This window comes from Anas platyrhynchos, chromosome 5, assembly GCF_047663525.1.
Source record: "Anas platyrhynchos isolate ZD024472 breed Pekin duck chromosome 5, IASCAAS_PekinDuck_T2T, whole genome shotgun sequence".
In the NCBI taxonomy this organism is placed as follows: domain Eukaryota; kingdom Metazoa; phylum Chordata; class Aves; order Anseriformes; family Anatidae; genus Anas; species Anas platyrhynchos.
In genome coordinates this window covers 36,673,064-36,698,564 of record NC_092591.1, presented here as the reverse complement: position 1 = coordinate 36,698,564, position 25,501 = coordinate 36,673,064, and the positions used below count along the sequence as shown (strand labels likewise).

Here is a 25,501-nt window from a genome sequence, read left to right as displayed (position 1 = left end):
GGAATTGGGGAAAGGCTCCCAGACATCAACCACTGCCATGGTCTTGACACATCGTTCTGGAGGGAGCACCTGGAGCTGGAGGGATCCCCGCACACAACAAATGCCAACAGAAGAGGCTGACTGAAGAAGATGAGAACAGAGGCAGAGAAGGAAGAGAAAAAGAGAAAAAGCAGTCTTACCTTGGGTGAGCAGCAGAGCTGTGCGGAGAGAAGAACGACACAAGACAGAAAGGGAGAAAGAAGAAAACAGGGAGAAAGTTAATATCCCGCCGGAAAAAGCAGAAGCTGCTTAGCAGAGGACAACGTTCAGTGAGCAATGGCCATGGCTCAGTGCGGTGTGCGAGCTCCCCAGGGCCGCATGCCAGGCACAGGCTGGGGAGCAGACCCCGCGGCAGCGAGATGGAGATGATGCTGGCGAGCACCGCATCAGTGCTCTGGCTCCCAAAAATCACCCCTCAACCCCCCAAGCAAAGGCAGGAGGATGGGATGCAGGTGGGCAGTAGCAGGGAGGGGAAGGGAAAGAAGTGGGGGGACAGTCACGCTTGCCATCGGGGCCTGACATGACCCAAACTGCAGCTTGCTGAGAGCCTCAGCTAGGGGAGGTGTTGATAAAATGGGTGCTGGCCTCAGGGCCAGTGTGAGGGAAGGGGTAAGGTGGCTGTGCATCGTCCCCACGGATGCCCTGGTGTCCCTGGCCTCTCCTGTGCCTCACAGGTGCTAAGAGGGGCACAGGCAGGCTCAAAGCATCACAGCGTGGGGTCTTCCTGGCTCTCCTCGCTCCCAGCCTGCCTGACAGAGCTGCACGGGGGTGCAGCTGCCTCCTGGCACATGTCACCACATGGTCCCGCGAGGATGGAGGTGGGAAGAAAGCGGCATGGAGGTCCCTGTGAGGGACAAACCTACCCTGACTTTCCATATGCTGGCTCCCCTGCCTTCATTTCCACGGTTGTCCCAAAGAAACGTCCTGCTGGGTCCCTCCTAGGCATCCCCCTAAAATGCCACAGCCTACGCCCAAGTTCCCAAGTAACTACCCTTCAGTCTGTATGGGGTATCACACAGCAAAATAACCTGAACCCTCTCCAAGAGGGGCGAGCACTGTGCCTTAGCTTTGACTTCTACCTGTCCTTCAAACAGCAAGCTGGTCTCTGAAGACTGGGTTGCATGCTATGACAGTACTGTAATTACTAACACTTATTATCACACACTTTTAGTCTCAGAAGCTTAAAACTCTGCACAAAGACTGAGTCAGTATTAACATCCCCATTTGACAGATGGTGAAACCAGCAAAGAGAGGCTAAAGGGAACATTTTGCAAACTCAGAAGTGGGCAGGAATCCAAAAGCGCTAATTTACCCAGGCTTGCCGGCTCAGGCCTCTGAGAAGCAGGCACTTTTACACGGAGGTACCTAATTTTATCTACTCTGGTTGGAAAGTGATTTCCTAAGCAATTCGTCAAAGGTCGCACAGCACATCAGCGGCAGAGCCAGGAAAGTGATGCTGTGCCCTGGCTCTCAGGCACTCCTGTGCGCCGTTGGAAACCCTTCCCTGCAGGCTGCAAAGAGGCAGCAGAGCGGGCAGGACCAGCTGTGTGGTTCGGCACTACCAGGAAAGCACCAGTGCCCTGCACATCAGCCCAGAGTCACTACGGAGCCTGGCAGCAAGTGGAGATGAGGAGGCTCCTTGCTGAGCATCCCTCGTTTTTCAGAGACAGTTCCTTTCCAGAGTCAAAAACCTCTGGAGGAACCACTTGTGAATATGCTCTGCAGCAAGTACAGTACCACAGAGCCACGGGAAGCAGTGGGGTATTTGCTCTGACCGCACAGTCTCCTGTCCTCCATGGGACTTTGTCTGCAAGTCTCCAACAGGCCTGTCACAGTGTGAATCTGGAGGCTCCTCGTAGCTCTGTCCTGCTGTGGCCTCCTTCCTCTTCCACGGTCTTCTGATTCTCCAGACAATAGGGGAAAATTTACTTTGCCTTTTGCAATTGCAAGCATTAATACAATGGGTCAACTCAGTGTTCAGATTTAATATAATGAAATATTACTGGGCCCCTAAGCTACTGTGGTTATTAAAAAAAAAGACATTGATTCCTCATGTTTTTTAAAAATGTTATTCTAGTGCTCTGGGATTTGAGTTTATTTTTTTCCCATTTGCTTTTGAGCCTGCAAAAGAAGTATTTTTCTCCCTTTCACTTATGATATGATACATGAATATTTGAAGAAGCCTATAAAGCTATGAATGAAACATCAAGAATATAGCATGCAGAAAGGCAAGGGATTATTTTATCTTTATATTTCTGAGTGAATGCTGTGCATGCAAGCAAGAAAATGATTTCACGGACTAAAGCTTCCTTCCTGCACACGCATCTGCTAATGTGCCCTTAGTCCTGACCTGTAACATTTCCTGACAGTCCATCTGGGGATGCTGCACCTGCACCAGCTCCCCTGACAGCCCCTGTGCTCTTCCCATCCTACAAACCTCCCTCTGCTGCCCTGCTCTGTCCTCATACACCTCTCCTCCTTCTTCATCCTTGCTGTGTCACTCCCCAGGCCCCAACCAGGCCACCTCGGCACTTGCTATTGGCATCTCAGGTAGCCTCAGAGGGTTGGCCAGCACATTCTTATAGGCAGCTGCTAAAATCAGTTCAGTAGCCAAATTCAAAGTCGCAGTGCCAAGTACCCCGCACCCAAACCTTGCACAGCAGGAGTACAGACGAATACCCGTGCCTGGCAGGCTCTAACCATGCTTTTCCCTGGATTCTCGGGAGACTCAAAGCCTTGCCTTCAAAACACAAAGAGAATGGCAGGCATATGCTGAAGTGAGCAAGCATGGAGGAGTGATACATGGGTAAAACCACTCAAGCTCGTAGTGCTGATGGATGCAATGCTTCACGTTTCCTCTTTGAGCCCAGTCTCTGTAGTTGCTGCTCTGCAGGAACCCCTCTACTGGTGTGAACCCCTGAATGAGCTGACATGGCTTGCTCCAGAAGCAAGTGGGCTGGGACCAAAGAATTTAGACCTGAACTTAGCTGCTAATAAGCCAATGTACTTAGGGGTCAAATTCTGCTGTGACAGGCATATTGGTGTGGTTCACAGATCAGGGACTGCGTTCTCTCCTGCCTCAATTCCACTAAGCACAAAGAACAAGAAGGACTAAAAACAAGAGGAACGAGCTTGGGCTGGGAGCAGACCAGAAACAGGACAATCCTGTAATCTACAGCAACTGGGTGTGCTAGGTGTCTGCCACAGATGTTTTCTAAACAATCAATACCTTTTTTCTGCTGTTTGTACCTCACAGAGAGGTTTGACCACATTGCATGATTTATTCTAGCCTTGCTCCTGATTAACATAAATCTTCTCTAATCAATGTACCTAAGACAGGAAGGCACTGTGTGGATGAGAGGATCCTCACAGGTGGTTAAACACCCGCTACTTACAGAGTGAACAGACATGAGGGTGGCTGTGGATTTTGAGGGGAGCCCCCGTTACACACAGCACAGGCACAAGGCAGCAAGAGGAAAGGTGAGAGCATTGCTCTGGCTCCAGATAGCGCTGAGGTGAGTGAACTGTTTCCCTAAAGGACTATGAAGAGCTACGAACATGTATTTTTCATAAGATAAGCAAGGTGGAGCTTTTCCAGCTTTAGCCTGAATCCTGTTATTATTGAAGTCAATGGCAAAGACTCCAAGAAACAGACCCTGATCCTTTCTGTCCATTAGGAGAATTAGCAGCATTCAGCTTAATCACAGAGCTGCAAGCAAAATATTAAACCCTCAGAGAAAAAGGCAGCAGAAATCTAGCATTTTTCTGCTATTCCCATAGCAGCTGATGGAAGAAGACTCTGCTCACACCTCAGCAAACTGCAGTGCACGTTCTCACACGTCGATGAGGCTTATCCTATCCAGGCATGGACCTTTGTACCCAGTTACATCATCACCAATATTTTGAAACAGATAACTCAATTGGATCAATGCAAATGAGGAGCCCATCTTTCTTTGCAGTTTAATCCTTAACTCTGACTTCCAGCCACATCCATCCTCTGAGCCATGAAGCTTTCCTGTATGGTGTGTTGACACTCAATTAAATGGAGATGCGTCAGGAGATTCGTCCACACCACTTCACTCAGTGCTGCGAGGCTTGAGGGGATTTCAGACAAAATCTTCCCAAGCCAGGTCATGCCAGCCATCTGTTTAATAGTGCTCACCAGCCACCTGTGCTCCCACTTCCAGAGAAGTCATATCTTGTAGTCATATCATGGTTTCGGAAGCAAAATTTTGCATGAAGGATGTCTGTCCCTTTTACAGAGTGCAATGCTCTGCAGTCAGTGTTCAGGCACCATCCCTGGGGCTGAATCTTCTATCGTTGTGCCACTAGCTGGATTCTCATGAGCAGATTCCCAATTACCCTCATGAAAGGTAATTTTCCAGATGCTATTTTCACCATTATCTGCTATCGAGTGAAATCTTCCAATGTAGCCTCACTTGCCACTGGAGCTTTATCAACCCTAAGGTTAACCACAATATAAGCAGAAGGCTGGCTTTTTCTAGGGAAAGCAAAGCCAGTTTAGCTCCTGTAATCCAGGGCTGTGGACAAAGTGTGAAAGCTAATGTGTGAAGAAAGTAAAAACAGGCTGGATTTCTCTGAAATCCTGCAGGGCTGACAGCAGCAAAAACCTAGGTCTGAGCTGAGGGTAACGTGAAATGATACCAGAGCTGCCATGGGAGTAATGGTGAAACTGAAAGATTGCATCTTGACCTAAAGGGAATGACTCGTTTCACGGCAGAAACACTTTTAAAAGGTGCTGGAAAAAGGTTGGCCAGAAAAGTGGCTGAGGGTGTGGGGAGGTTTCAAAGTCCTGCAGTGCTCAGCAGGCAGTGATTCAGTTTAGAACTGCACATGCGGAGGAAAGGTGACACAAGAAGGATCCAGAGATTAATTTCTTAGAAAAAAAGATGACAAAAATAAAAATCGGGAAACCTGGGAGATGGCCAGGAGGATAGAAAAAAGCTACACTCACTCTTACCCTCCTTGCCAAGCAAAGAACATGATTCTCTCTGATTTCTTTGTATTTATTCACTTCAATATAACTAGCTTGCACCAAGTGCCATCTTCGCCAGTGCTCCTTGCACCTGATGTGCCACCACAAGAACTAGTATCAGTCTTTCTCATGGAATGGGCTGGCAAGATACCCATCCCAGAGCTATTCTAGCCTCTGAGTTATTTGAGCACCTCAACAGAACGAGCTGCTAAAGTCAAACTGCTCCATGTGATTTATTTGGATGACCAGAAAGTCTTCGAGAAACTCCAGCTGAAGAAAGCAACTGGTGAAAAAGACAATACGGGCTGCCAGACAGGGCTTGGTGCTGCAGACTTGTATATACAGGACAGGAGCAAAGAATAGGAATTAATGGTCAGCTCCCCTTGCAGCAAAGGTTAACAACAGCATGCCCCTGGGCTCAGAGCAGGTACTGATACAAGTGGGGGTGAGCAGTGAGGAGCAGTCTCTGCAGACAGTGCACAGTGCGCAATATTTCAGTCATGAGGCTCTATCAGTTCGTTATACGGACAGGAGGAGCGCCTGTGTTTACCCTGAAGTGGCTGTCACATGTCGTGAGGGCCCTGAGCAACCTGAAGACTCGTGTCTGGATCACCACAGGCACCTTCCTGGGCCTCAGAGATGTTGCTCCTCTGGGAAGGGGCTAGCAGGTGCTGAAGAGCCAGAGCTATAGGATGAATTCCCTTACAGAAACCTCCTGCAGCTACATAGTCCCAGGCATGCCTTGCCCAAAGGGCATAGCCATTCTGCATCCAAAATAAGCTCTCCAAACTCTGCCCCAGGCCGGTTTGAAGAGCACACATCTACTCCCCTGGTGACTGGCTCACCCAGCTCTGCCTTCCCCTGAGGAAGAGCAGGCACCACATCTCCTCACTCATTTCACCCCAGGCCCTATCTCCTGTCCTTCAGGCCAGCAGCACCTCAGTGAAGTCCCGGGGCAGCTGCAGGCCCCATGACAAAGCCACCACAGCACAGTCCCCACGGGGATGGAGAGCTGCCCTGTAGGGCCTGGGCAGTGGGCTGCCTCCCAGCACCACGCAGTTAGCCGTGACACACAGCACAATCCAGCTCCAAAGGGGGCCAGAAGAAGTGTTTTGAGGACACCACAAAGCAGTCTGAAAACAGTCTGAAAACATCAAATGCTCCTACAGCACCCTAGGCACAGGCTCAGCATGACGGAGCTAAGCGGGGAGTAACAACAAAATGAGGGCAGGCCGTCAAGAAAACCACATCTTTTGTGGTGCTGGAAAGAAATGCGTGGGTAGCCGAAACCCAGAGAGACAATTCAGCGAAAGCAACCCAGCCTGAACCTCCCAGGAGGGCCGGGAGCCGTGCTTTGCCCTCGCCTTGCGAGTCGTGTGGGGGCCCATTCGTCACCGCAATGAAAACAAGCGAACTCCCAGCTACGTGCTGGTGGTTTGGGACTTTCTTCCCCAGTCTGTGGCTGAATCCCTGCAGCCTCTGTTTGCACAGAGGGGGCTGCTCCGGCCTTGCAGACAGCGGGGCCACACCGCCCACAGGAGTGCTTCAGGCACCCCGCAAGGCAGGAGCATGTGTCTGAGCAGGTGGCTCGGAGTCAGCCTGAGCTTCCCTGCACACCAGCGTGCATGAGGCTGCACAGCGGTACCAGAGCGTGTCTCTGTGAGCACTGAGAGCCCATACACCTCCTGGGCTGCCCCTCTCCGCTGGGAGCTGCCTGCGAGGCAGTGTTTGTCTGTCCCTCCAGATGCTCCCTACGTGGAAGCCTCCCGTAGCTCCTCATTCTTCACCCCAGGCACCGGGCAAGCACGTAGGAGAATCTGCTGGGTGCAGCACTGCAGAGCTCGGGATCTTTCCAGATGCCCTGGAATCGGTGTAGCGACTGTGCCACCTTGTGCCAGGAACACTTACAGATGCATTTTAATCTTGCTCTTATATTCTAAGAACAGTGCTCCTGCTCTGACTTTTCTCTAATGAGGCCAACCATGGCTCTGCATCTCCTCCTCTTCGTGGTCCTGCGCTTCCTGCTGGTAAGCAGAACACAGCCAAGGCTGTGCCCTTACCTCGGGGAGAAGCAGCTGGCCTGCAGGCTCTGTGATGGAGAACAAGCACTCCATCAGATCTCCTCTCTGCTGGTTATGTACCAGACTATCCCACTGACTCCAGTCGATGCTGGTGTAAATGAGATGCGCACAAAGCAACAAACTGGCACCACAGTCCTACAAACAACGAGGACAGGATGTTGCACAGACTGAACCACTTTAAAGGCTGGATTTTTTTCAGGTAAGTGATTTTGTTCAGCCACATGCGACATTGCCTAGACACGAAAAAGAAACTCGGGATTTCACAGAAACCAGCCCAATCCTGACTATATCCTGAAGCTCACTGGTTTCGAGAGGGATTCAGGGCTCATAGACAGCAGACAACTGAGCAGCAACTTCAGTGAGATGCTGCAGGCTGCCAAGTGCCCAGACAGGAGAGAGCAAGAAGCAGGTAATTTCCCTTCTGTACCCACTGAGATGGAGGTGTGAGCCCTGCAGATGTGAAGGGACATGTGTAGAGAGGAGACCCTGGGGTGCTTCTAGGGCTGAAGAAAACATTTTGCAGTCCCATGTTCAAAGGTTTAATCTCCTTAACCTCCCAAGAAGCAATTTAAGTGTAATACAGATAGTGAGCAGGTACCTACACAGAAGGTGCAGCATGCTACACAGTTATTTAATCCAGCGGAGAACAGCAGGATAACTAGCGGCTACAAGCTGAGGCCAGGCAACTTCTAGGTATGCCCACCCACATCTTTAGGCCGGAGGGCAGGTAACTGCTAGAACATAACCTCATGGGACGTGGCAGCCTGGTCACTGCTGCTGATCAAGAACGAATGCTCATTGAAGTTGGACTTTGGTGAAACCCGAGGGCCTGAGCTCGACACACAGCAAAACCTCATGTCCCTCACTGCCTAGGGGCTGCAGGAGATGGTCTAACGGCATTAAACTGTGAATGCTTTTGAGGTTTACATTTCACAAATCCACAGATGCTATATGACATTGTCATGCTAATGCAAGCTGTGTCTATCCTGAATGTCCTGGAGAGCTGTGCATGGGAGCTCGGACTGGCTGGAGGGTAGTTGCTGTGTTTATGAGATAAGGGACAGGAGACGTTTCTGCAAGGGGAAGCTGTGTGAGGCACAGGCAATTGCCAGATGTTTCCATCACCAGCAGCAATATGTGGGAGCAGAAATAAGCCTGTGGGCACACACAGCTGTCTTTACTCTGTATCAGGTGCCCAGAAGGTAGATTTCAAGTCCTTTTTGTAAAGTGATTCTGTTTAGAGATCAGCCCTCCCTGGCCACCCCAAAGCTGGTGAAGCCCATGGCAAGACTTGTTCAATGAGAAAGAGGTCAAACACGTATAGGAGGACAAAGATACACGTAGGAAAGGCATGACAAAGTTAGGGTTCAGTCCCACTATGATCCTGATCCACTGGGGTATCCTGGGTCTCAGTGCACCAATGCTGAAGTAGGACATTAACAGAGCTCCACACCCTCTGCCCGACTGGCTGAGGTTGTCTGAGACACATTAAGGTGCTTTTCAGATGAAAGACATGGAGAACCGTTTTTCAAAATAAAAGCAAAATGAGATACCTCACACCTTCCCTCTTCTCCTGGGGGCTTTTCACCACGCCTCACAGGGACCCAAGAGCACCAAGGCAAAGCCACTGGCAGGCAACAACAGAGGGAAGGGCAGGGGGGTGTACGGGACGAGCCGAAGAGGCAGCCATGCATTATGCCTTTCTCTTGTCTTTCACATTCCCCAAGGTCCTGGCAAAGGAGCAGGAGAGGGGAGAACAGCAGAGGTGTGCTCAGAACAAAAACAGACCAAGACAAAGAAACCCAGTCACAATAATACAGCCTCTGAGGCCCAAGCATCGCACGAAAGGAGGATCAGAAGTAAGCTGGGCTCTAAAAGGCAGAGATGACACCGGAACAGGGTGAGAGTGAGAATACAGAAGGGCAGAGAGCAAAAGTCCATCCATCCACAGGAGGAGGAGAAAAGGAGGGAGGGGAAGGAGGAGAAAGAGGGTTATATTTTCTGGATTTGGGGTTTGCAGACTTCATTCTGTTTGCTTGTTTTCAATCATTATTTTTTTTTTTTTCATAAGGGATCTCACACCTGATATTCCTCGTTCCATCCATTTCGGTTCACCAAGGGCAATGAAGAAATTCTCCTGCCTTTCGTATTCCTCCTCATCTACTATCTTAACCCTTACGGTCTTCCTGTAGGGACAACAAGAGAGACAACCGTGTACAGCGGGTCGGCCGGCCGGAGGCGACGCAGCAGCAGCAGCGGCGGCAGCAGCGCAGGCTCCTCGCATGCAGCCCCTTCGCGGCGGGGCGGCGTGCCTCGGCCGGCCTCGTGGACATGGCACATCGGTCGCAGCTGCTCCTCGGGGAGCGGGAGGGCATTAGGGGGGAGACAGGGCCGGCGAGGGGGTGAGGAGGGAGGGAAGAGGGGGAGTCGGACCTTGCTGATGGTTAGTGGGAGGCGACGTCTGCAGCGCAGTTTTTCGGTGTCACATGGTGATGGAAAGGGTATCGGCTGCCCGGAAATCACCGGGGGCCACGCTGGGGTACCAACTGTGTCTTAGCTGGAAGATTGATTGCTTGTGCTACCCTCGCAATTAATAATAAATCTGGAGGGACTCTGGGCTCGCAGCCTGAGAAGAAGAGAGAGAAAGATGCATACTCGCAGCCATGCTCCCCAGTGGGGTGAGGTGGGTCTCTGCTGCCAGGTAGCTCTGCTAGCTGGTATTTCTGATTTCCAGTTTTAAAGTGGCACGCCTTATTGCTTCTCCTTCCTGACACTGCCTGCCTCTCCTCTTCACCTGCTCTCTCACCTTGGGCGAGGGCCGGGTGATGAGCTCTGGAGCTGCTGGGTGTTTCTGGCCAGCATCTTCCCACCAACACTGCAAAACGTGCCTCAGTCCTTCCCTTCAGCAGGAATACCCATGGAAAAATATTCCCACCGAGGACTGATGGGCATCCTTCTCTCTCTCCATCCCTCGCCACCTGCCCCAGGCCCCCCACCGCCCCTGTCCCCCCGCTCCATGGGTACCATGTGACACGGTGCGTGCGCACAGCAGCGTTTAGGACAGAGCAGTTGGAAACAGAGAAATCAGAGGAAGAGGAGGAGAAGAGGAGGAAGGAGAAGAGAGAAGAGGAAAGAAGAATGTTAACGTTAGTCTGGAGGGCCAGTACTACACCTTTCTGTAAACTCATATCCACCATGCGGGGGCTCATCAGCTCAATGAAGAAATTCTTGTTTTTCTCATACTCCTCATCATCAATTACCTTGATGTGAACTGTTTTGCTGTGGACGGAAAAATAATAAGCGTCATAAAGGGGAGAAGAGAACAGAGAAGCAAAGTGGAGGAAGGTTGGGAGGTGAACAGGAACATTAAAGTCAAAGTTTTCTCACCCACTGAATGAGCTCAATCTGGCCCTGAAAAGAGGCTAAAGCCCAGCTGCTGCCGGCAACGCCGGCCGATTTCTGTTTAACCAGCAGGTCCGAAGGCAGGGCCTGAATGAAGTGAGACACAGATGGCTCTGACCCCCTGGCAAACTGGCAAGGGGCTCAGGAACCAGGACTGTGCCATGCAGGAGAGGGGCACGCTTCGCCCCCACTGCTCTCCACATCCACACACGCAGAAGCACACACACACACACCACTCATGAGCCCCCTTCCAGCTGGGGCTGCAAATTATACCTGCACTTTGCTGGCCTTCCTCTCGGGTGAAAGGCTTCCTGAAATCACATCCCTCGCTCACGACAGAAGGGATTAGTGCTTTTATTCCAGGGTGATCCTACACCCTCTTAAATGGAGCGCTGCCTGCATATGCACTGATGATCACATATAATTACATGCTCGTATCAGTGCATATGCTCTAAACGGGCATGAACTTGCCATCTCGGTGCTCCCAGGCTTCCAGTCAGCCCCGGCCCCAGGCTGGAACCACATTTTTTGAATGAAAAGCCAGCTCTGCCCACAATGCCCTTCCCTTGCCCCACCACAGCTGTCCCTCTGGCAGAGACACAGCACCACCACTGCACCTCCGCCTCCCCTCTCTCTCTGCCCAGCCCCAATGCTCCAATCAGCCCCTGGTGTATTTTGCCCCAAACCGGTCTCAGCTGTGGATGGCAAGGATGAGAAGAAGCAGGACTGGCAATCATGTAGCCTGGAGAAATAGCTCCAGGCTTCAAATAATGGCGTGCCTCAGTTTCCCTAAGCTGAGCTGCTGCTGCTCGTGTGCTCACAGGGAAGGCAGAAAGTACTTTTCCCTGTGCCTGACTGGGGAAAGGCCTGATACACCACAAGCCTTTCTATCTTAAACACAGACATTAAACACACACAGTGTCTTTGGCCCCATAGCGCTTCAGGGACTAAGCAGCCCAGCCCTGAATCCTGGGGACCTGCACTACTGCCAGCAGCCCCCTGAAAATCACCAGTTCATAGTGGGAACTGGGAGGATTGGCTGACTTTCCTTGCTGCAGCTTGCATTCCTACTGATATCATTACTGACCCCAAAATTATCCAGTTCCCCTGCAATTTGACTTGTCATAAGTCACAATTTGTTCTATGCTCTGACAGGGGAAATCCCCTTCCCTGCGCTGGCTCTTGTTTTGAGCCATCTTTCAAATGACGGCATACAGGACAGGGAGAAAAGTTTGCACACCCCTTGCTATATCCATCAGTGTATGAATATGCAAGAAAAATCACCTCTGATTCTTTAAGCTAAATCAGCTTTATTTTTGCCGGTGCTTGCTCTAACAATATCCTGCAGTAATGCCAGCAAGCCTCCTTTCCCTTCTCTAGACCCTTTCAATCTTCTCTAATCCAGCCTGAAGGATGTAGGATTTTAAATGATAGGTCTCTGGTGTAAATGTTGGTGTTCTGCTAAGACTTCATCACAATGATTTCATTGCATTTCCTTTGGAGAGTTTGACTGAATTTTGCTTTTGAACCAGATGTTGTCTGGGCCCCTGGTACTTTGCAAAGCTTTTTCAATTTGCTGAATTAAATCTACATCTGATTCATAGCTCTGATCTCTTTCTTGCTCTCCTACTACAAAACAGAAGGTGGGATTTTCAAAAGCAGCCAGTCCTTCCTGAACGTGGGTTGTTTTTAAAAATCCCATTCATAATTACTATTGCTTACAGTTTTCCACCCCAGAAGCCCCATATTACTCGGTACCTGTAACAAAACTTGTCACCTGAAACTAAGCCATTCTAAAGATTTATGCAATGCATATTGAGCATGCACACTCTTTGAGTTCTGTTTCATACAGCAACTTTCTTTTATTCTTTTTATGAGGTGGCTCTCCCATTCCCATCAGTAGCGTGTGCACACACCAAAGCAGGGGAGAAATGCTCATTTGATGAGAAAGTGTGCATGGCAGATGATCTCCACGACTGTGCTCTGTGCATGGAAAGCCTGATTTCACACAATCCACTTGTCTGCACAATACACACGCAAAACTATGGACTAAAGAAATAACAACTCACTGCGTGCCCATTTTGTTAACTACAAAGAGCTCTACACAGCATGCTAAGTAGTCCCGCCCTGCCCAAGCCCTCCATCCCACAGGATGGACAATAGGACAAGACTTCACGTTACGTCTGGCTCCACAAACAGCTTTACCTCCCATGCATGCCATGGACACAATTAGCCCAGAACAGGAGCACTGTATCCTTTAAGCAAAACTCAAAGCCCAGCTCTCTCCTGATCCCTCTTTTTCCACTGGCAAAGCAGTGAGGTTCAACAGTGATCCAAAGGTGAGGGATGCTCAGAAGAGAAAATCTCATTTACACAGGTAGCCCCTGCCTCCTGATGGTTGGTTCTTGCAGATATGACTGAGATATGAGCGATGTTGCCATCGTTTGGGCTTGGTTGGGATTGAGCTTGCCACAAGGGAGAAGGAAAAAAAAAACAACCAACAATACCTTTGCTGGAAAAAGAAGTAAACTTCAGCTATTCTAGGGAAACAAGATAACCATTCAGATTTTCTCTTCTCTGTACAGAGAAGCAGATGTTCAAGTTTCACCCTGATATAAAAGGCCAAGTTGAAGGTAGGAACACCTCAGGATAGCTGGTAAAACCTCTGCATGAGCATAACCAATCCCCTGAACTCCTAGACCAGCTCAGCTGCAAACTGGATCATCTCCGCACCCTCAGGCCTTACATGGCTTTTGGAAAAAGGGTATCTGAATTTGGTGACCAATCCCAGTAAACTGATGTTTAAGCCTCTGCTACAAGCAGCAGGGAGAAAAGGAGCTTTTACCTGGCTCGTTCCCAGAAGAGCCGGGGACACAGGCTGTGTCCCTGAGCCCAGTGACAGGGCATTGGTGTGCCCCTTGCCCACAGGCTCCATCCCAGGATCACCTCCATCAGCTTTGTCCCAATCGCTGCCCTAGACTAGAGCTGAAGGTGCCCAGCATGCCACCGATGGGGAATATCTGGCCTTTCACTGGGACTTTGCAGCAGAGGGAAGAGCAGCTCATGGGGCTGCTGCAGGGCCTGCAAGGAGCGGGGCTGTGCTTGCTTCCTTGCGGGGAAGTGCCCTTCTCTCAGCTGGCTCGTGTGCCTGTGACTGTCACCACGGAAAGGTCACCACTGACGGAGGGTGGCTGTGGTGTCCCAGGCTCTGCAGCTCCTCCAGCCACCAAGAGTGTTCCTCTCCCCTCCCTGACGGGCTCTGCAGTGCGCCTTGCTCAGCTGAGCAGCTTTCGCTCCCCGGTCTGACAGCCCTGCAGTGGGAAAGGACACTTGCCATCCTTACCCTTCCTCTCTGACAGCTCCATCGCAGCCCTGACGTACCTCAGACAGCTCAGAAGCAGATAACAACAAAAGCCATCCAAAAGCCTGTCGTAGAAATCAACCGCCTTCATTAAATGCCTCCTGGAGCTGGCAGCAAGAAGCCACTCTGCAAACCCCAAAGCTCCAGGACCGGTACCAAGCCACAGCACAGTTCAACCTCAGCCCCCGCATTAGATAAATCTGCGGAAAGAGCTCTTTAATTTAGACCTCAGTGGTGCTTTCAGCAGACCAAGCGATGCTTTCAGTTTGTAATGGCATGGGTAACATCCTTCTCCCTGTGTGCCTGCAGGTCAGACAGGGCCTGGCAGGGACCATCTCCAGCAGCACCGAACCTTGCTTTCCTGACACCAAGAGCCCTCAGATGGTGCCAGTCTGGGCTCTCCTTTAAACACACACTGAAAAATAATCACTGTTTTTAAAAGTTAGGGATGGGAAAAGCTCCCCTGGGGAGCAACATTAAGAACAAGATTTCCCTGAGTAAGCAACAGAAGATGAAATGGATAGACATCCATCTTCTCCTAAAGGACTTTGCACACACGATGTTGCTAAATTCCCTGTCCGGGAAGTACAGAAGATAATCTACAAAATCATTTTATTTGACAACACGTCCGCTTCCAACACATAAGGCAACAACTGGATGGTTATTTGATTAATGTGCTAGAAAATATTGAGTATCTCTCTGTGTGGAGGCTCTCATTTGCAGGAATTATTGCAGAGGAGGTTAAGAGGATGTGTCTGCATGACTTTGGAATGTGAAATAAGGCTCAGCTCTGAAAACAGCGTAAGTGAGGAGGTGTCACATAGAGTATACCATTGAAACAGGCAGGGTTGTGCAAGGGCAGGATTTACAGTCCCCGGTGGGATGCTGTTAGCCAGGATGGAAAGCAGCCAGGACAGCCAGGTAAACATCCCTAGGATAGGGAGAAGTCCTGGGAGATCTTTAGTAGCTCATTAATGCAAATCATTAGAGCACACACCTTGGATCAAGCCATGGTGTTCTTGCTGCACCTCAGTGTACCCAAATCCTCACCTGACGTGCTGTGGGTACAGGTCCCTGCACCATGAATTTCAAAGCATGTGGTGCCAGTCTGACCCTTCCCCAGAGCTCAGCACATGACTGCTGGCACTGGGATGGGTTTTCAACGCAAAACTACAGATAGGACCCATTCTTCCTGCCAGAAGATCTCACTGAGCAGTCCTGCAGCAGAAATGCTGACTAAGTAAGATGTCAGAACATGAGGCAAACCAGAGGGGATTAAATAAGGTTATGTATAGTGGGGAGCTGTCTTCGCCCAGCTCATTAGGAGGCGGATATTTAACAGAACAACATGACAGTGCTGGCAGGCAAGGTGAAGAAGACAGCAAGAGAAGCCCTAATATGATGCACATGGTCACAGAGAGCTGCACATCAAGTAACCCAGGCTGGGACAAGCTGAGCCATTTCGAAGCAAAGGATTATGCTGTCACATAGCAACAGATAAAGACGGGAGGTGTTTGAGGGGGAAAAGCATTAGATCCCAGAGCAGATTGAATTCAAGGTCACCAAGGAAATGATGAGTGATCACACTGTCAACAGGAAATCAAGGTAATTTAGGAATCTATCCAGACCGAGATCAAGATAGACAGGGAGCACACTGGGCTCCAGTCTATGCCCACAAAAGGAGATTTTTGGCTTCCATGGCAATTACTGAGAGGGAACAGGTTTGAAAGACGCAGCTGCTGCCACCAGGGGTGGTCACAGTTTGCTTTAGCAGCCAGGTCAGAACTGAAGGTGCCTCTAAGGTCAGAGCAGACCTCAGTACCAATTACCTAAGCAGATAGCCACAGGACAGCCAGTGTTAGGATAGAGTTTCAGGCAGATCACTGATGTACAAGTTGCTGATGTATGAGTTACAGAAGAACCGGTGCTAGTGCAGAAGCTGGAGACGAGCCACTGCGGGCCAACTTCCAGGAACTGGCTGTGTCATTCATGAGGACCTTGGACGAGCAGCTGTGCAAGAGCCCCACTCCATGCAGTAAGCACACGAGGAACAGCCTGAGCAGTTGCACTACCAGACCAGTCTGCTGTAAAGGGTCACAGAAGGTTCCTAGAAAAGGAATTTTGTCTCCAAGTTGGTCTTGGGTAACCAGTTATAATCTTATTATTACAATAGGGTTCTCTGCAGTGCTAATCACTACGTGACCTGTGCATTTCTCCAGGCAATGCTGAGGCCATCCAAGTTACTCGATACCCTGTGTTTCAGTTTCTATATCCATGCGGTGGCTGTGATCCTAATTTCTCACAGGGATTTGATAGGGGACAGCCACAATTTGCAGAGCATTTGAGCTCCTCGTTTGGAAGATGTTACAGCAACTCAGAGAGAATAACTTCGCTTGGGAGGGGAAGCAGACCTTTGGCACTGCATCAAGGAGGAATCCCTATGCCCCAGCTGTCCCTCCTTGCAAAGGATGGGAGGAGGCGGCAGAACAGAGGCAGTGGGGCTGAGAAATCTTGGTGAGGGATAAAGGAGGAAATATTGACACAAAAGTGATTTCCCTTTGTGTATTCCCTGTGTAATCTTGGCTAATTAGTGAATTGGCTCATGTTTCAATTAGGACTATTGAAAATGCTTCAGTATAGCTGACACACGATAATTAAAGGGACATAGTCAAGACTACATTCACTTTTAAAAAGTCTTTATTTGTATTAGAAAAACTTTGAAGTGCTACCAGTAAAAGACTTACAGCAATAGCTGATGGGAAAAAAAAAAAAAAAAAAAAGCTAAAATAAAATATAAGATGCCCATTGTCCTTCCTGCATCCTGAATAGATAAACTGGTGAATACTTTTTGGCTGTGCCCAACTTCCCTTCCAGTCTGTGGTTATTTCCTGACACAACAGCACAGCCCTCACTTCCCACTGCCATGTGACGGGATATAAACTGCTGCCAAATTCACATGACTGTTTCACACCTACTTTGTACCAGTGCAAACGACTGTACAGGCAATAAGAAATCAGAGCTGCTAAGTTAGAGGCAGGTGAGCCCATTAAGCACGGTCATCTCTTGCAAACAAATACTGAAAAAACTCAGCCACGGGATCAGCACTGGAGATGTTAAATAGTAAGCATCTCACACTCAACTCTGAACCCTGGAAGAGATGGAAAATGCATATGGGGCAGGTACAACAAAATGCTCTGGGTCCTCTTAGCATAGCCAGCCCTGTCAGGTGAGCACATTTCCAAAGCACTCTTTATTACACTTTGTTCAAGCATAATAAAGTTCTCTAATATGGAGGGTTCCTCACAGAAAGATGCCACTATTCGCTTTTAAGAATTACTGCAAAGAAGCAAAGAACAGGGTAATGTGGTTTGTTGGACTCCCCTACCAGCAGCTGACCAGCCGAGTTATTTGTTTGGTTATACAAACATAACAGCCCGGCTCCACAGGTGTTTTTCTTTATTTGCTTTAATAAAACTATTTCTATATTAAACCTTTTGAAGGCTCAGCTGTAATCTTTAAGATCCCCTGGAAAACAAACAATGAAAACCACTGGGCTGATCTGTGCCTCACCTTCCAGACTGCTGCCTCTGACCACTGCAGTGTCTGTGCCCAGACACGAGCGGGCTCTTGCCCGGCCTGCTGTAGGTCAGCTTCTTCGTGCTGACCCTACAAGACTTGGTGCTTCAGGGCCAGGAGAGAGCAGACAGTCTCGGCAGCCTGTGGAGCTTATTTGTTGAGGTCTGTACAATAAGCTCTTGTCTTGTACAAGTAATAATTCGACTTGGCAGTCCATGAAGCCAGCCACTTCTGGTGGGTATCAGCCTGGTGTAGGTGCAAAGCAGTGCCAGGGCCCTGGGCAGAAGCATTTCTCTCCTCCCTAACTTGGGCTGCTTCCCAGGGGAACAGCTTTTCTGAGATGATGTGCCCTTTTTCCTCTTAGAAAGGGATTTTTGAGAGGAGCAAAAACCCCAGCCACAATCCCACTCTGGTCACACTGTAAAAAAATTTAGAAATATTAGATGGTGGAGAAAGAAGGGAGACAGTGTATTCCTTATTAAAGGCCTTTGAAGGCAGGCTGGCCATCTCAGAGTGCCTTGAACTGGTCATGAGCCAAACTGGATCCCAAATTCAACTGGGAGTGACCCTGGCCCACCAAGGTGCTCCTGAGTCCCACCTCCCTACTGGCTGGTGTTAGCAGCCTGGCGCTTCCAGCCGTCGCCCTTGGTTTTAGGCTTTTAGCTGAAGGCATGGAGATTTGGAAGCTATATTTAGATGTCTTCTCTATTCTTCAGCAACAGGGTTGCCATGGAGATGCTGGCAAGGACGAGAAGGTGGGGATGAAGGGGGAGAGGAAGTTGGGGAATGAGAAGTGCCAGATTGAGAACATCACTCATGGGCACAGGAGGCTTTACACGCCTTGTAGGGCAGAAATTGCCAAAACCTGCTAGCTGAAATGGTCCCCCCAGCACTGCCAATAACATGGGCCTGCCCTGCATCACTCAGTGCTGTTGTGGCAGGTTTAAGTGTGCCCTGAGGGCTGATAGCCACCTGCACACCCAGGACATCCACCCCAGACATGCTCAGGAGAGCCAGCCGTGTTCTCCTCCCTGGGCTCAGCTCTGAGGGCTGCAGGACACCCACTGCTGGCTGCAGCCCAGCTGAGCTCTACGCAACTTCTTTGATCTCTCCTCAGCATTCAGTTCTGTGAACTCCCAGATATGCAAAACCTTTGGCTGTAGGGTTGCCAGAACCAGGCCTGTAATGCCACGTGGCGCCCCAGCAGAGGCACGCTAACCACTGTTGCCTGAGGGCCAAACCCAGCCCTCCGTGAGCTCCACTCGAGCCTTGCTGGCTGCTGTGCTGCGTTACAAGCTTGTATCGATTCTGCACCAGCTGCTCAGGTGGGAAAGAGACAGGAAAATTGATTTATAAAGCTCCGATGAAGGGACAACATCATGTAACATGTCCCAGTCCGGCTTGGTAACTGAAGAGCAGAGCGCTGAGAGTTGTGGAAATGCCACAGCAGCTATTTCTGGTGGCTGGGCTGCCAGCAGAGAGGGACAGCCCCAGCCTGCCCTGCCCCAGGTGAGATGCCAAGGGACTCGGCCTCCAGCTGCCATACGACTGGTGAAAGTGTTACAGAGGTGTGTGGTCACAGGCCAGGAAGAGACTGGACAACTACAAACCCTGCATGCTCAGAAACTTGGGAAAAGAAAGCCTTCCCTCGCAAGCTGCTACTGCCACAGGGAAACCTCTGGACAACAGCCTCACACATCCCTCCTTCCTTCCCTCCCTCCCTCCCCACACAGCGCACGCAGTGCTTCCAGCCCAGCGGGGCAGTGCTCAGCCCAGCCATTTGAGTTGCTCTACATTCAACGGAGCAGCAAGGCAGCAATCTGTAGGAAATTAATGAGCTGCAAACAACGCTGTTCAGCTGCCAGCCTGCAATGAGCCTGCCCTGCACGCTGCAGATAGAATTATTATACGCGAACAAAAGGAACTGGAGCCGGATCCCGGGTGCTTTGGCTCTGGTCACAGGCTCCTTGTGACCAAGATAAGGGACATCACGCTGAATTGCCACAGCAACATCACAGTTACACGTCCAACCATCACCCAGAGCCAATATATTGCATCTTTATCCAAGGCCACGTGCATTTGGCCAGGCTCACAGTTTCCTTTTTTTCCCTCTTCTATGGCAATGAAAACAGGGCAGAGGATATCCAGCTACACCGTTTCATTTCACTCTTTGGGACTGTTTTCATTCTATTTCTTACCTAATAACAACACACAGAAAACACAAAAGGGGGCCACTTGTTAGCTCCTAGGAGCTAAACACAGGTTCCCTGGAGGGGGCCAGCCCTGCTGGGCTTGGAGTGATGGGCCTGTGCCTCCAGCATCCAGAGCTTTTAACCATAAAAAAGCCCACTCCTTATTAATAAATTGAACAAAAAATGTCATCTGTCACCTTTGCAGTGAACAAGGGTGTTTCAGAAGGGCCAAATCTAGCAGCAGGACACCCTTCAAGCTTTGGCTCATTTTGCAGGTGCCCCTGCTTCCACTCCCAAAGGGCAGTGATGCCAGGCACCGCAGTGCCTCCCCACAAGCAGTCCTCCTGCAGGACAGCCTGGCTCCCTGAGGGATGGGAACCAGTGCTGCACGCCGGCACGGCCAGATCAAACAGACCCAACAGACTACAGCCTGCACAGCCCTCAGCCACCCAACTGGCCTCCTTTAATCAACACAATCATCTCACTGCTATAATTACCACCACAGCATTTAATCCCCTCTCAGCCTTCACATGTGGATCCCGCTTTTTGGGAAGTGCTTTTGCCAAACCCTTCTGACCAATCCACATCAGAGACAGCCTGAACTCCTCCCGGGGTCCCTGGCTGACAGGCAGGAGTCTCCTCCTGCCTCTTCTGCCCCATGGCAAAAGTTAGCACCAAGGCACTTTGCTCTTCAGAAGAGCTTGCCCTACACCCTCATCCAGAGATGCTCCTCAACTCTCATTCCCCTTCTTGCTAAGTTCCCCTATTACAAGTCCCTCAGCCCTTTGGACCTTAATCCTTGATGCTGTGTCTTCTCCCTTTCAAGTTTTGGAGGTACAACTGAACACTTGTTTGACTCGACCAACCTCCAGCTTCTGCCCTGACAAAGCCCAGCCTGATTCACTTTGGTGTCCATCCATCAAACTTCCAGTGAACCTGGGGGCTGCAGGCTGGTCTCACACTCCTCACCATCTGGTTAGAACCATAACCTTTATCAAATGAAAAAATAACAATTCTCCCAGCCCTGGTCTTTTGCCCAGATCAGTGGCACACACAGAACCATCCACTCCAGCATCAGCAAATACCTCCAGGGGTTCGCTGACATGGCACAGCTGCCTTTAGCTGGAGCTCCGAAAGCTGAAACCTCAAGCAGACCTCTGCAAGGAATCCTGTGTGCTTTCTGTGTTGTCTAATTAGCTCCCCTTTTGCCTTCCAAGCTCTTTCATCTTAAAAACATAACTTCCCGACTCTGTGAAGTGTCTTTCCCATTGTGGGACCTAGAAGACTTTTTTTTTTTTAGTACTGGAAATAGCAAGATAAAGAGTTTCCAAAGAGAATAAAAAAGGCACACTTGATTTTATTTTTTTTCCTGAGCTGATTTTGATATTCCCTCCTGAAAGGAGGTACCAGCCAGCCCTCCGCCCAGCTGGAACACTGCTGGGCAGCAGTGCATGGGTGCCTGCACCTCATGCCCACCCTGCCCCAGCCTCAGCTCTCTTCCAGCTCGGTTCACACATGCCCTGCAGTGTCAGCGCTCCTACAAGGATGCTGCTGTACACTGGGGAGGCTGTCAGGAGCAGAAGCCTTCTGCTCTGTCTGCTCACCCGAGTGTCTGTCTGTGTTTATCAGCAGCTCACGCTAGTTTTCAAACTCTCCCTGCCCCAGCTCCCAGCCACCAACCTCCCTCCCTGCTTCCCCAGCCACCCCAAAAGGTGCTGGAGTAAAATGTATTCTGAGAAACAAGTTGTAAATGGTAAAAGCCCCCCGACAGCTGATTCTGATCAGCCACAGACCAGGCCTGAACACGTGCCCCATTGGGCTGAGGCTCTCCTGGTGCTGTGCATGGGTAAGCCACATTTATCTCTGCTCTCCAGAAGCAGAACTGAAGCAGAGAGGATATCAAAGACATGCTCGGCTCCATATGCAGCAGGCAGCTGGAGCAGCCGAGGACAGCACACAAGCGATGCCCAGGGCTGGCTGTGCCTCCCCCATGGGGAACACCCTGACACCTACAGCCGCTGCCTATTTCTGTCCTCTGACCCGTCGGCAGCAGCCTCACCAGTGCTCGGAGGCTGCAAGAGCACAATGAGAAGTGCTGTGAGCCCTCCAGGTCCCTAACCCACCTTGGTGGGGCCTCACTCACTGGCTCAGTGGCTGTAACCCAGAGATGTGACCAGAGCAAGAGCCAGAGGAAGACATTTAGGGCTTCCTGAAGAAGTCTGAGCAGCCCACTCTCATTCTACTCAAGCATGTGTAAGATCCAAAAACATAATGCTGCACTAGGAGAAACAAGGCTGCCTGGGCAAAACACCACTTGCCCTATATTCACATTGAGACTAACAGCAAGTTGTGCTTCCAGTGGACACTGCAAGAGTAGAGGAAAGCCTGTGAGCCCCTGCCAGCCCCAGGCTCTGCCTTTTTCGTGGTCCTAATAGTGAGAAGGGTCTGCAGAGCCAGCCTTGAAAATAACTCCCTGTTGAAGGCTTAGAGATGGTCTCTACAGCAGAAATAGCCTGCAGCTGCAAAAGCTGGCTTTGTCAGGCCTACAGAGAACCAGGTCACATCCCATTTTCAGCAAATTAGAAATAATCCCCCCATCTCTTTCCTTTTTTTAAATATGTTTATTTACCAGCTGGCACCTCCTGTGGAGACAGAAATTTAGAAATCTGCAACTGTGAAAAAAGGAAAAAAAACAACTAATGGTATTGCCATCTCTTTAAAAAGCAATGATAGTAAGTCCCCAATAGCCCTTGGAGCTTCAGACACAGCTCAGCCTGTCCATGGGACTGTGCAGGATGGCAGCGTCGGACTCTGCTTTAATTTTAGCCCAACTGCTCCAGATCAAATTTTCACAGCCTCTGAAGAAAGAGATGGCTTTTATTAGAGACAAGAGTTATTGGTTTACAGGCAAGCTGGACTCTTTCTTTCCCATGCCTCAGCACAAATCACAGTTTTGTAGGCTAAACAAGGCTCTCCTGGCCATCTGTGAGACCCATGGAAGACTGAAAGATTGCCCAGGTGTAATTCAGGATAAAATCTGGTTTATGGAGCATTTAGCACTGCTGAGATTCAGTGCTCTGAGAGGGGGAGAGAGAGAGAGTGGGAGAGCCTAGCAAGTGTTTTGAGCCAAGAAATCCTCATAGTGCTGACAGACACCAAAACCTGTTTTTTTCCCCCTCCTTCCAGTGCCAACAAATCTGATTTGAAGTGACCGAGAGGGAACACATGGAGTTTTTTACAGTAAGCGCAGATTTCAGATCCTTCAGTGTGTCTTATTCCTTGAATAGGAACTCAAATTCAGCCCTTCCAAAAGAGATTTGGGCAAGACTTGGTTCACCTGAGCATCTGTGGCACCACATAGCTGTTTCCTCTGTTTTGTTGCATCATTTTCCCCCCCAAAATACAGCTGGAAATGCCGTACCGTTCTTCAGCCGAGCTCGGATGAGTTCCTTCCTGCCCCTCCAGGTTCCAAGGTTTAGCTCAAGTCAAGCGAGATTTGCTATTTTCAGCCTAACCTAACCAGACCCTGTCACTTGAAGCCACCGGCGCTGCACAGAACTGCCCCAAAGGCTTCTCCAGCCCCGAAACAGCTCTAGGCACTGTGTCTGCCCCATGCTCAGCTCTACCAGCAGCAGAAGCTGCAAAAAGACTGCCAGACCCCTCGATAGAGAGGCATCTTTTGTCCGAGGGCAGTCCCACCCAGGGTGCTGCTCCCACCATGGTGGGCCACAAGGCACACCAACTATCTGCTGGCCGAGGTCTGAGCAGCAGCCACCCCTCTTATCCACAACCACCGCTGGCTAAAAATACAGCCTGAGCCCGAGATGTAAATTTAATGAGACTTCCATGGCAACGAGCCTCATCCGAGGGGCTGCTGGTGGGGAGAGAGGCTCCTCGGCCGGGCAGAGCTGCGCGGTGGGATGCTCGCGGCAGTCAGGTGCCAGGTTGTTTCCTCACCGGTATTCATAAAAACCTTTGAGCGTTCAGTTCAGCTAGCTGCAGCCAAAGAGGCGGTCTGTGTAGTGTTTTTAATGGACAAACCTGCATCTATTTCTGTCATGAGGATAAATATTTACTAGTCAGCCTTAATTAAACTCAATCACCCACAGGCAGAAATGTTAAAATAGGGATAAATCAAAGAGCCTGTTTCAGCCTACCAATGCTATAAAAATCCTTTTCGGTAAAGACTTGCTCCTGCCATCGCTCGCAAAATACAGTGTTAGAACTGGCTGATACGGACCCGAGGACAGCTAAGGTCGTGAAGGAAGTAACAGTGGTATTTCATGGATGATGTCCAGTACAGGGGAAGGAAAAAAAAACAAACCACCATTATTGATGAAAATCTGGGATAAAAAGATGCTGTAAGCCTGGCTTTCAAAGAATAAAACAGATTATTGCCTCTTGCTCTTCATATTGATCCTCCTACTTTGTGTGTAAGAGTAAGGATCGGTGCTGGCCACAATCTCACTTTGATGTGCGCAGCTCTAGGCATTACATCAGCAGGGGACCGCCTGTGGCTGACGGGTGTTTAGGGATCCATGGATTATTTCTGCAAAATGCAGAAAGTATTTCAGAAAAGCTAGCCTATACCAGTCAGTTAAATTTGCTATTCAGAGGGGTGACGGCATCACTGGAAAATGGTCACAGGGTCACAAATTAAAGTCCCTGTTTCTATTATAAATGTATGGTATTTTTGCAAAATGCAGATTTTGTAGGTGGTTTTCTTATTTACTTGTATCCAGACACTACTTCCTATTGAAGGACCAAGAAGAAATCGAAGCAATTAAAAAAAAAAAAAGCTAAGTATTAGCATTTTCACTTTATTGATGAGAAAAGGAGAAAAGGGGATACCCACCCTCCAGTCAAATCTAAGCATTTAGCACTGGGAACAGAAATTAAGGCTCTCAGAATTGTAGCTTTTTACTGAAAACCCTGGCAAAAATCAGGCACCCTAGCTAGGCACCCTAGCATAAACCTAAGCCCATATTTCTGACTGCTAGAAAGAAGCAGAGCTTCCTATTTCTTTTGACTCAGCTCCTCATATTCAGGTACCCTTCAAGTCAGAGAGATCTGCCCAGCATCCTTCTCCATAATGAATAAACCATTCCCGTTAATGTGAGACATCATCGCTTGGAGGCACCTAACCCTCATATAAGCTGATTTTGTATACATCAGCTCTCAGTTACATCTCTCCTGCTAAAACAAGCTCACAACCTGTTGTAAACCTACCAAAACACAACATGAAGCATTTCACCAGCTATAATGGAAAATCATCTCTCTGCCCCATGGAAAGGGGCTGCTGCTAGGATGGAACACGGCATGTGTTAACCTACACAAGGCACAGAGACCGAGGGCCTCAGCTGGTCCCAAACTCATTGCCCCACCAAGACCTGAAATAAAAAAGCAAACCTCAAGGCTCTGCATGACCTTCTCTACAGTGAGGAGATGAAGGTGCAAAGGAGGAGCTACCACAGCATCTCCTTGACATCTCCTAAGAAGATGCCACCATGTGGTCCTTGTTCCTTCTGCCAGTGTCCTCCTTTGCCAACTCTTTCCCCGCTTGTAAAATGGAAACAAGTGCTCCTCTGCCTCTGAATCATAAGCATGAATGCATCAGTGTTTCAAAACAATTCCACGTTATGGAGGAGAGCGCGCTTGAAACGTGTAAATAAATAGAAGCAAGATTTTTAAGGAAAGGTAATGTGCTTTACTAGCTCATCTAATATTTCTGTATGAGCTTCTGAGCATAAGGGATTTGTGCCCGAGATGTGTTCACTTTGAAAACTGGGATTTCTTGTTAAGCCTGTAAAAAGGTTTGCATCAACTCAAATTGCCTTTTCCTGGGAACTCACAC

General features: G+C 49.6%; 1 protein-coding gene across 10 annotated transcripts in view; it reads right to left on the bottom strand.

Annotated features, from left to right (window-relative positions):
- SLC8A3 (solute carrier family 8 member A3) overlaps positions 1 to 25,501 on the bottom strand; it is a 97,041-nt gene that overhangs the window by 11,026 nt on the left and 60,514 nt on the right. For 4 of the 10 annotated variants that reach the window (XM_072038833.1, XM_038179489.2, XM_038179490.2 and 1 more), the window contains 2 exons: positions 10,289 to 10,395; positions 180 to 197 (listed from right to left, as the gene is read on the bottom strand). In XM_072038833.1, coding sequence (XP_071894934.1) covers positions 180 to 197; positions 10,289 to 10,395 — 125 coding nt within the window. Of the gene's footprint in view, positions 1 to 179; positions 198 to 9,198; positions 9,303 to 10,288; positions 10,396 to 25,501 lie in introns of all 10 variants that reach the window. The other 6 variants (XM_038179487.2, XM_072038834.1, XM_038179491.2 and 3 more) reach the window with 5 other exon arrangements.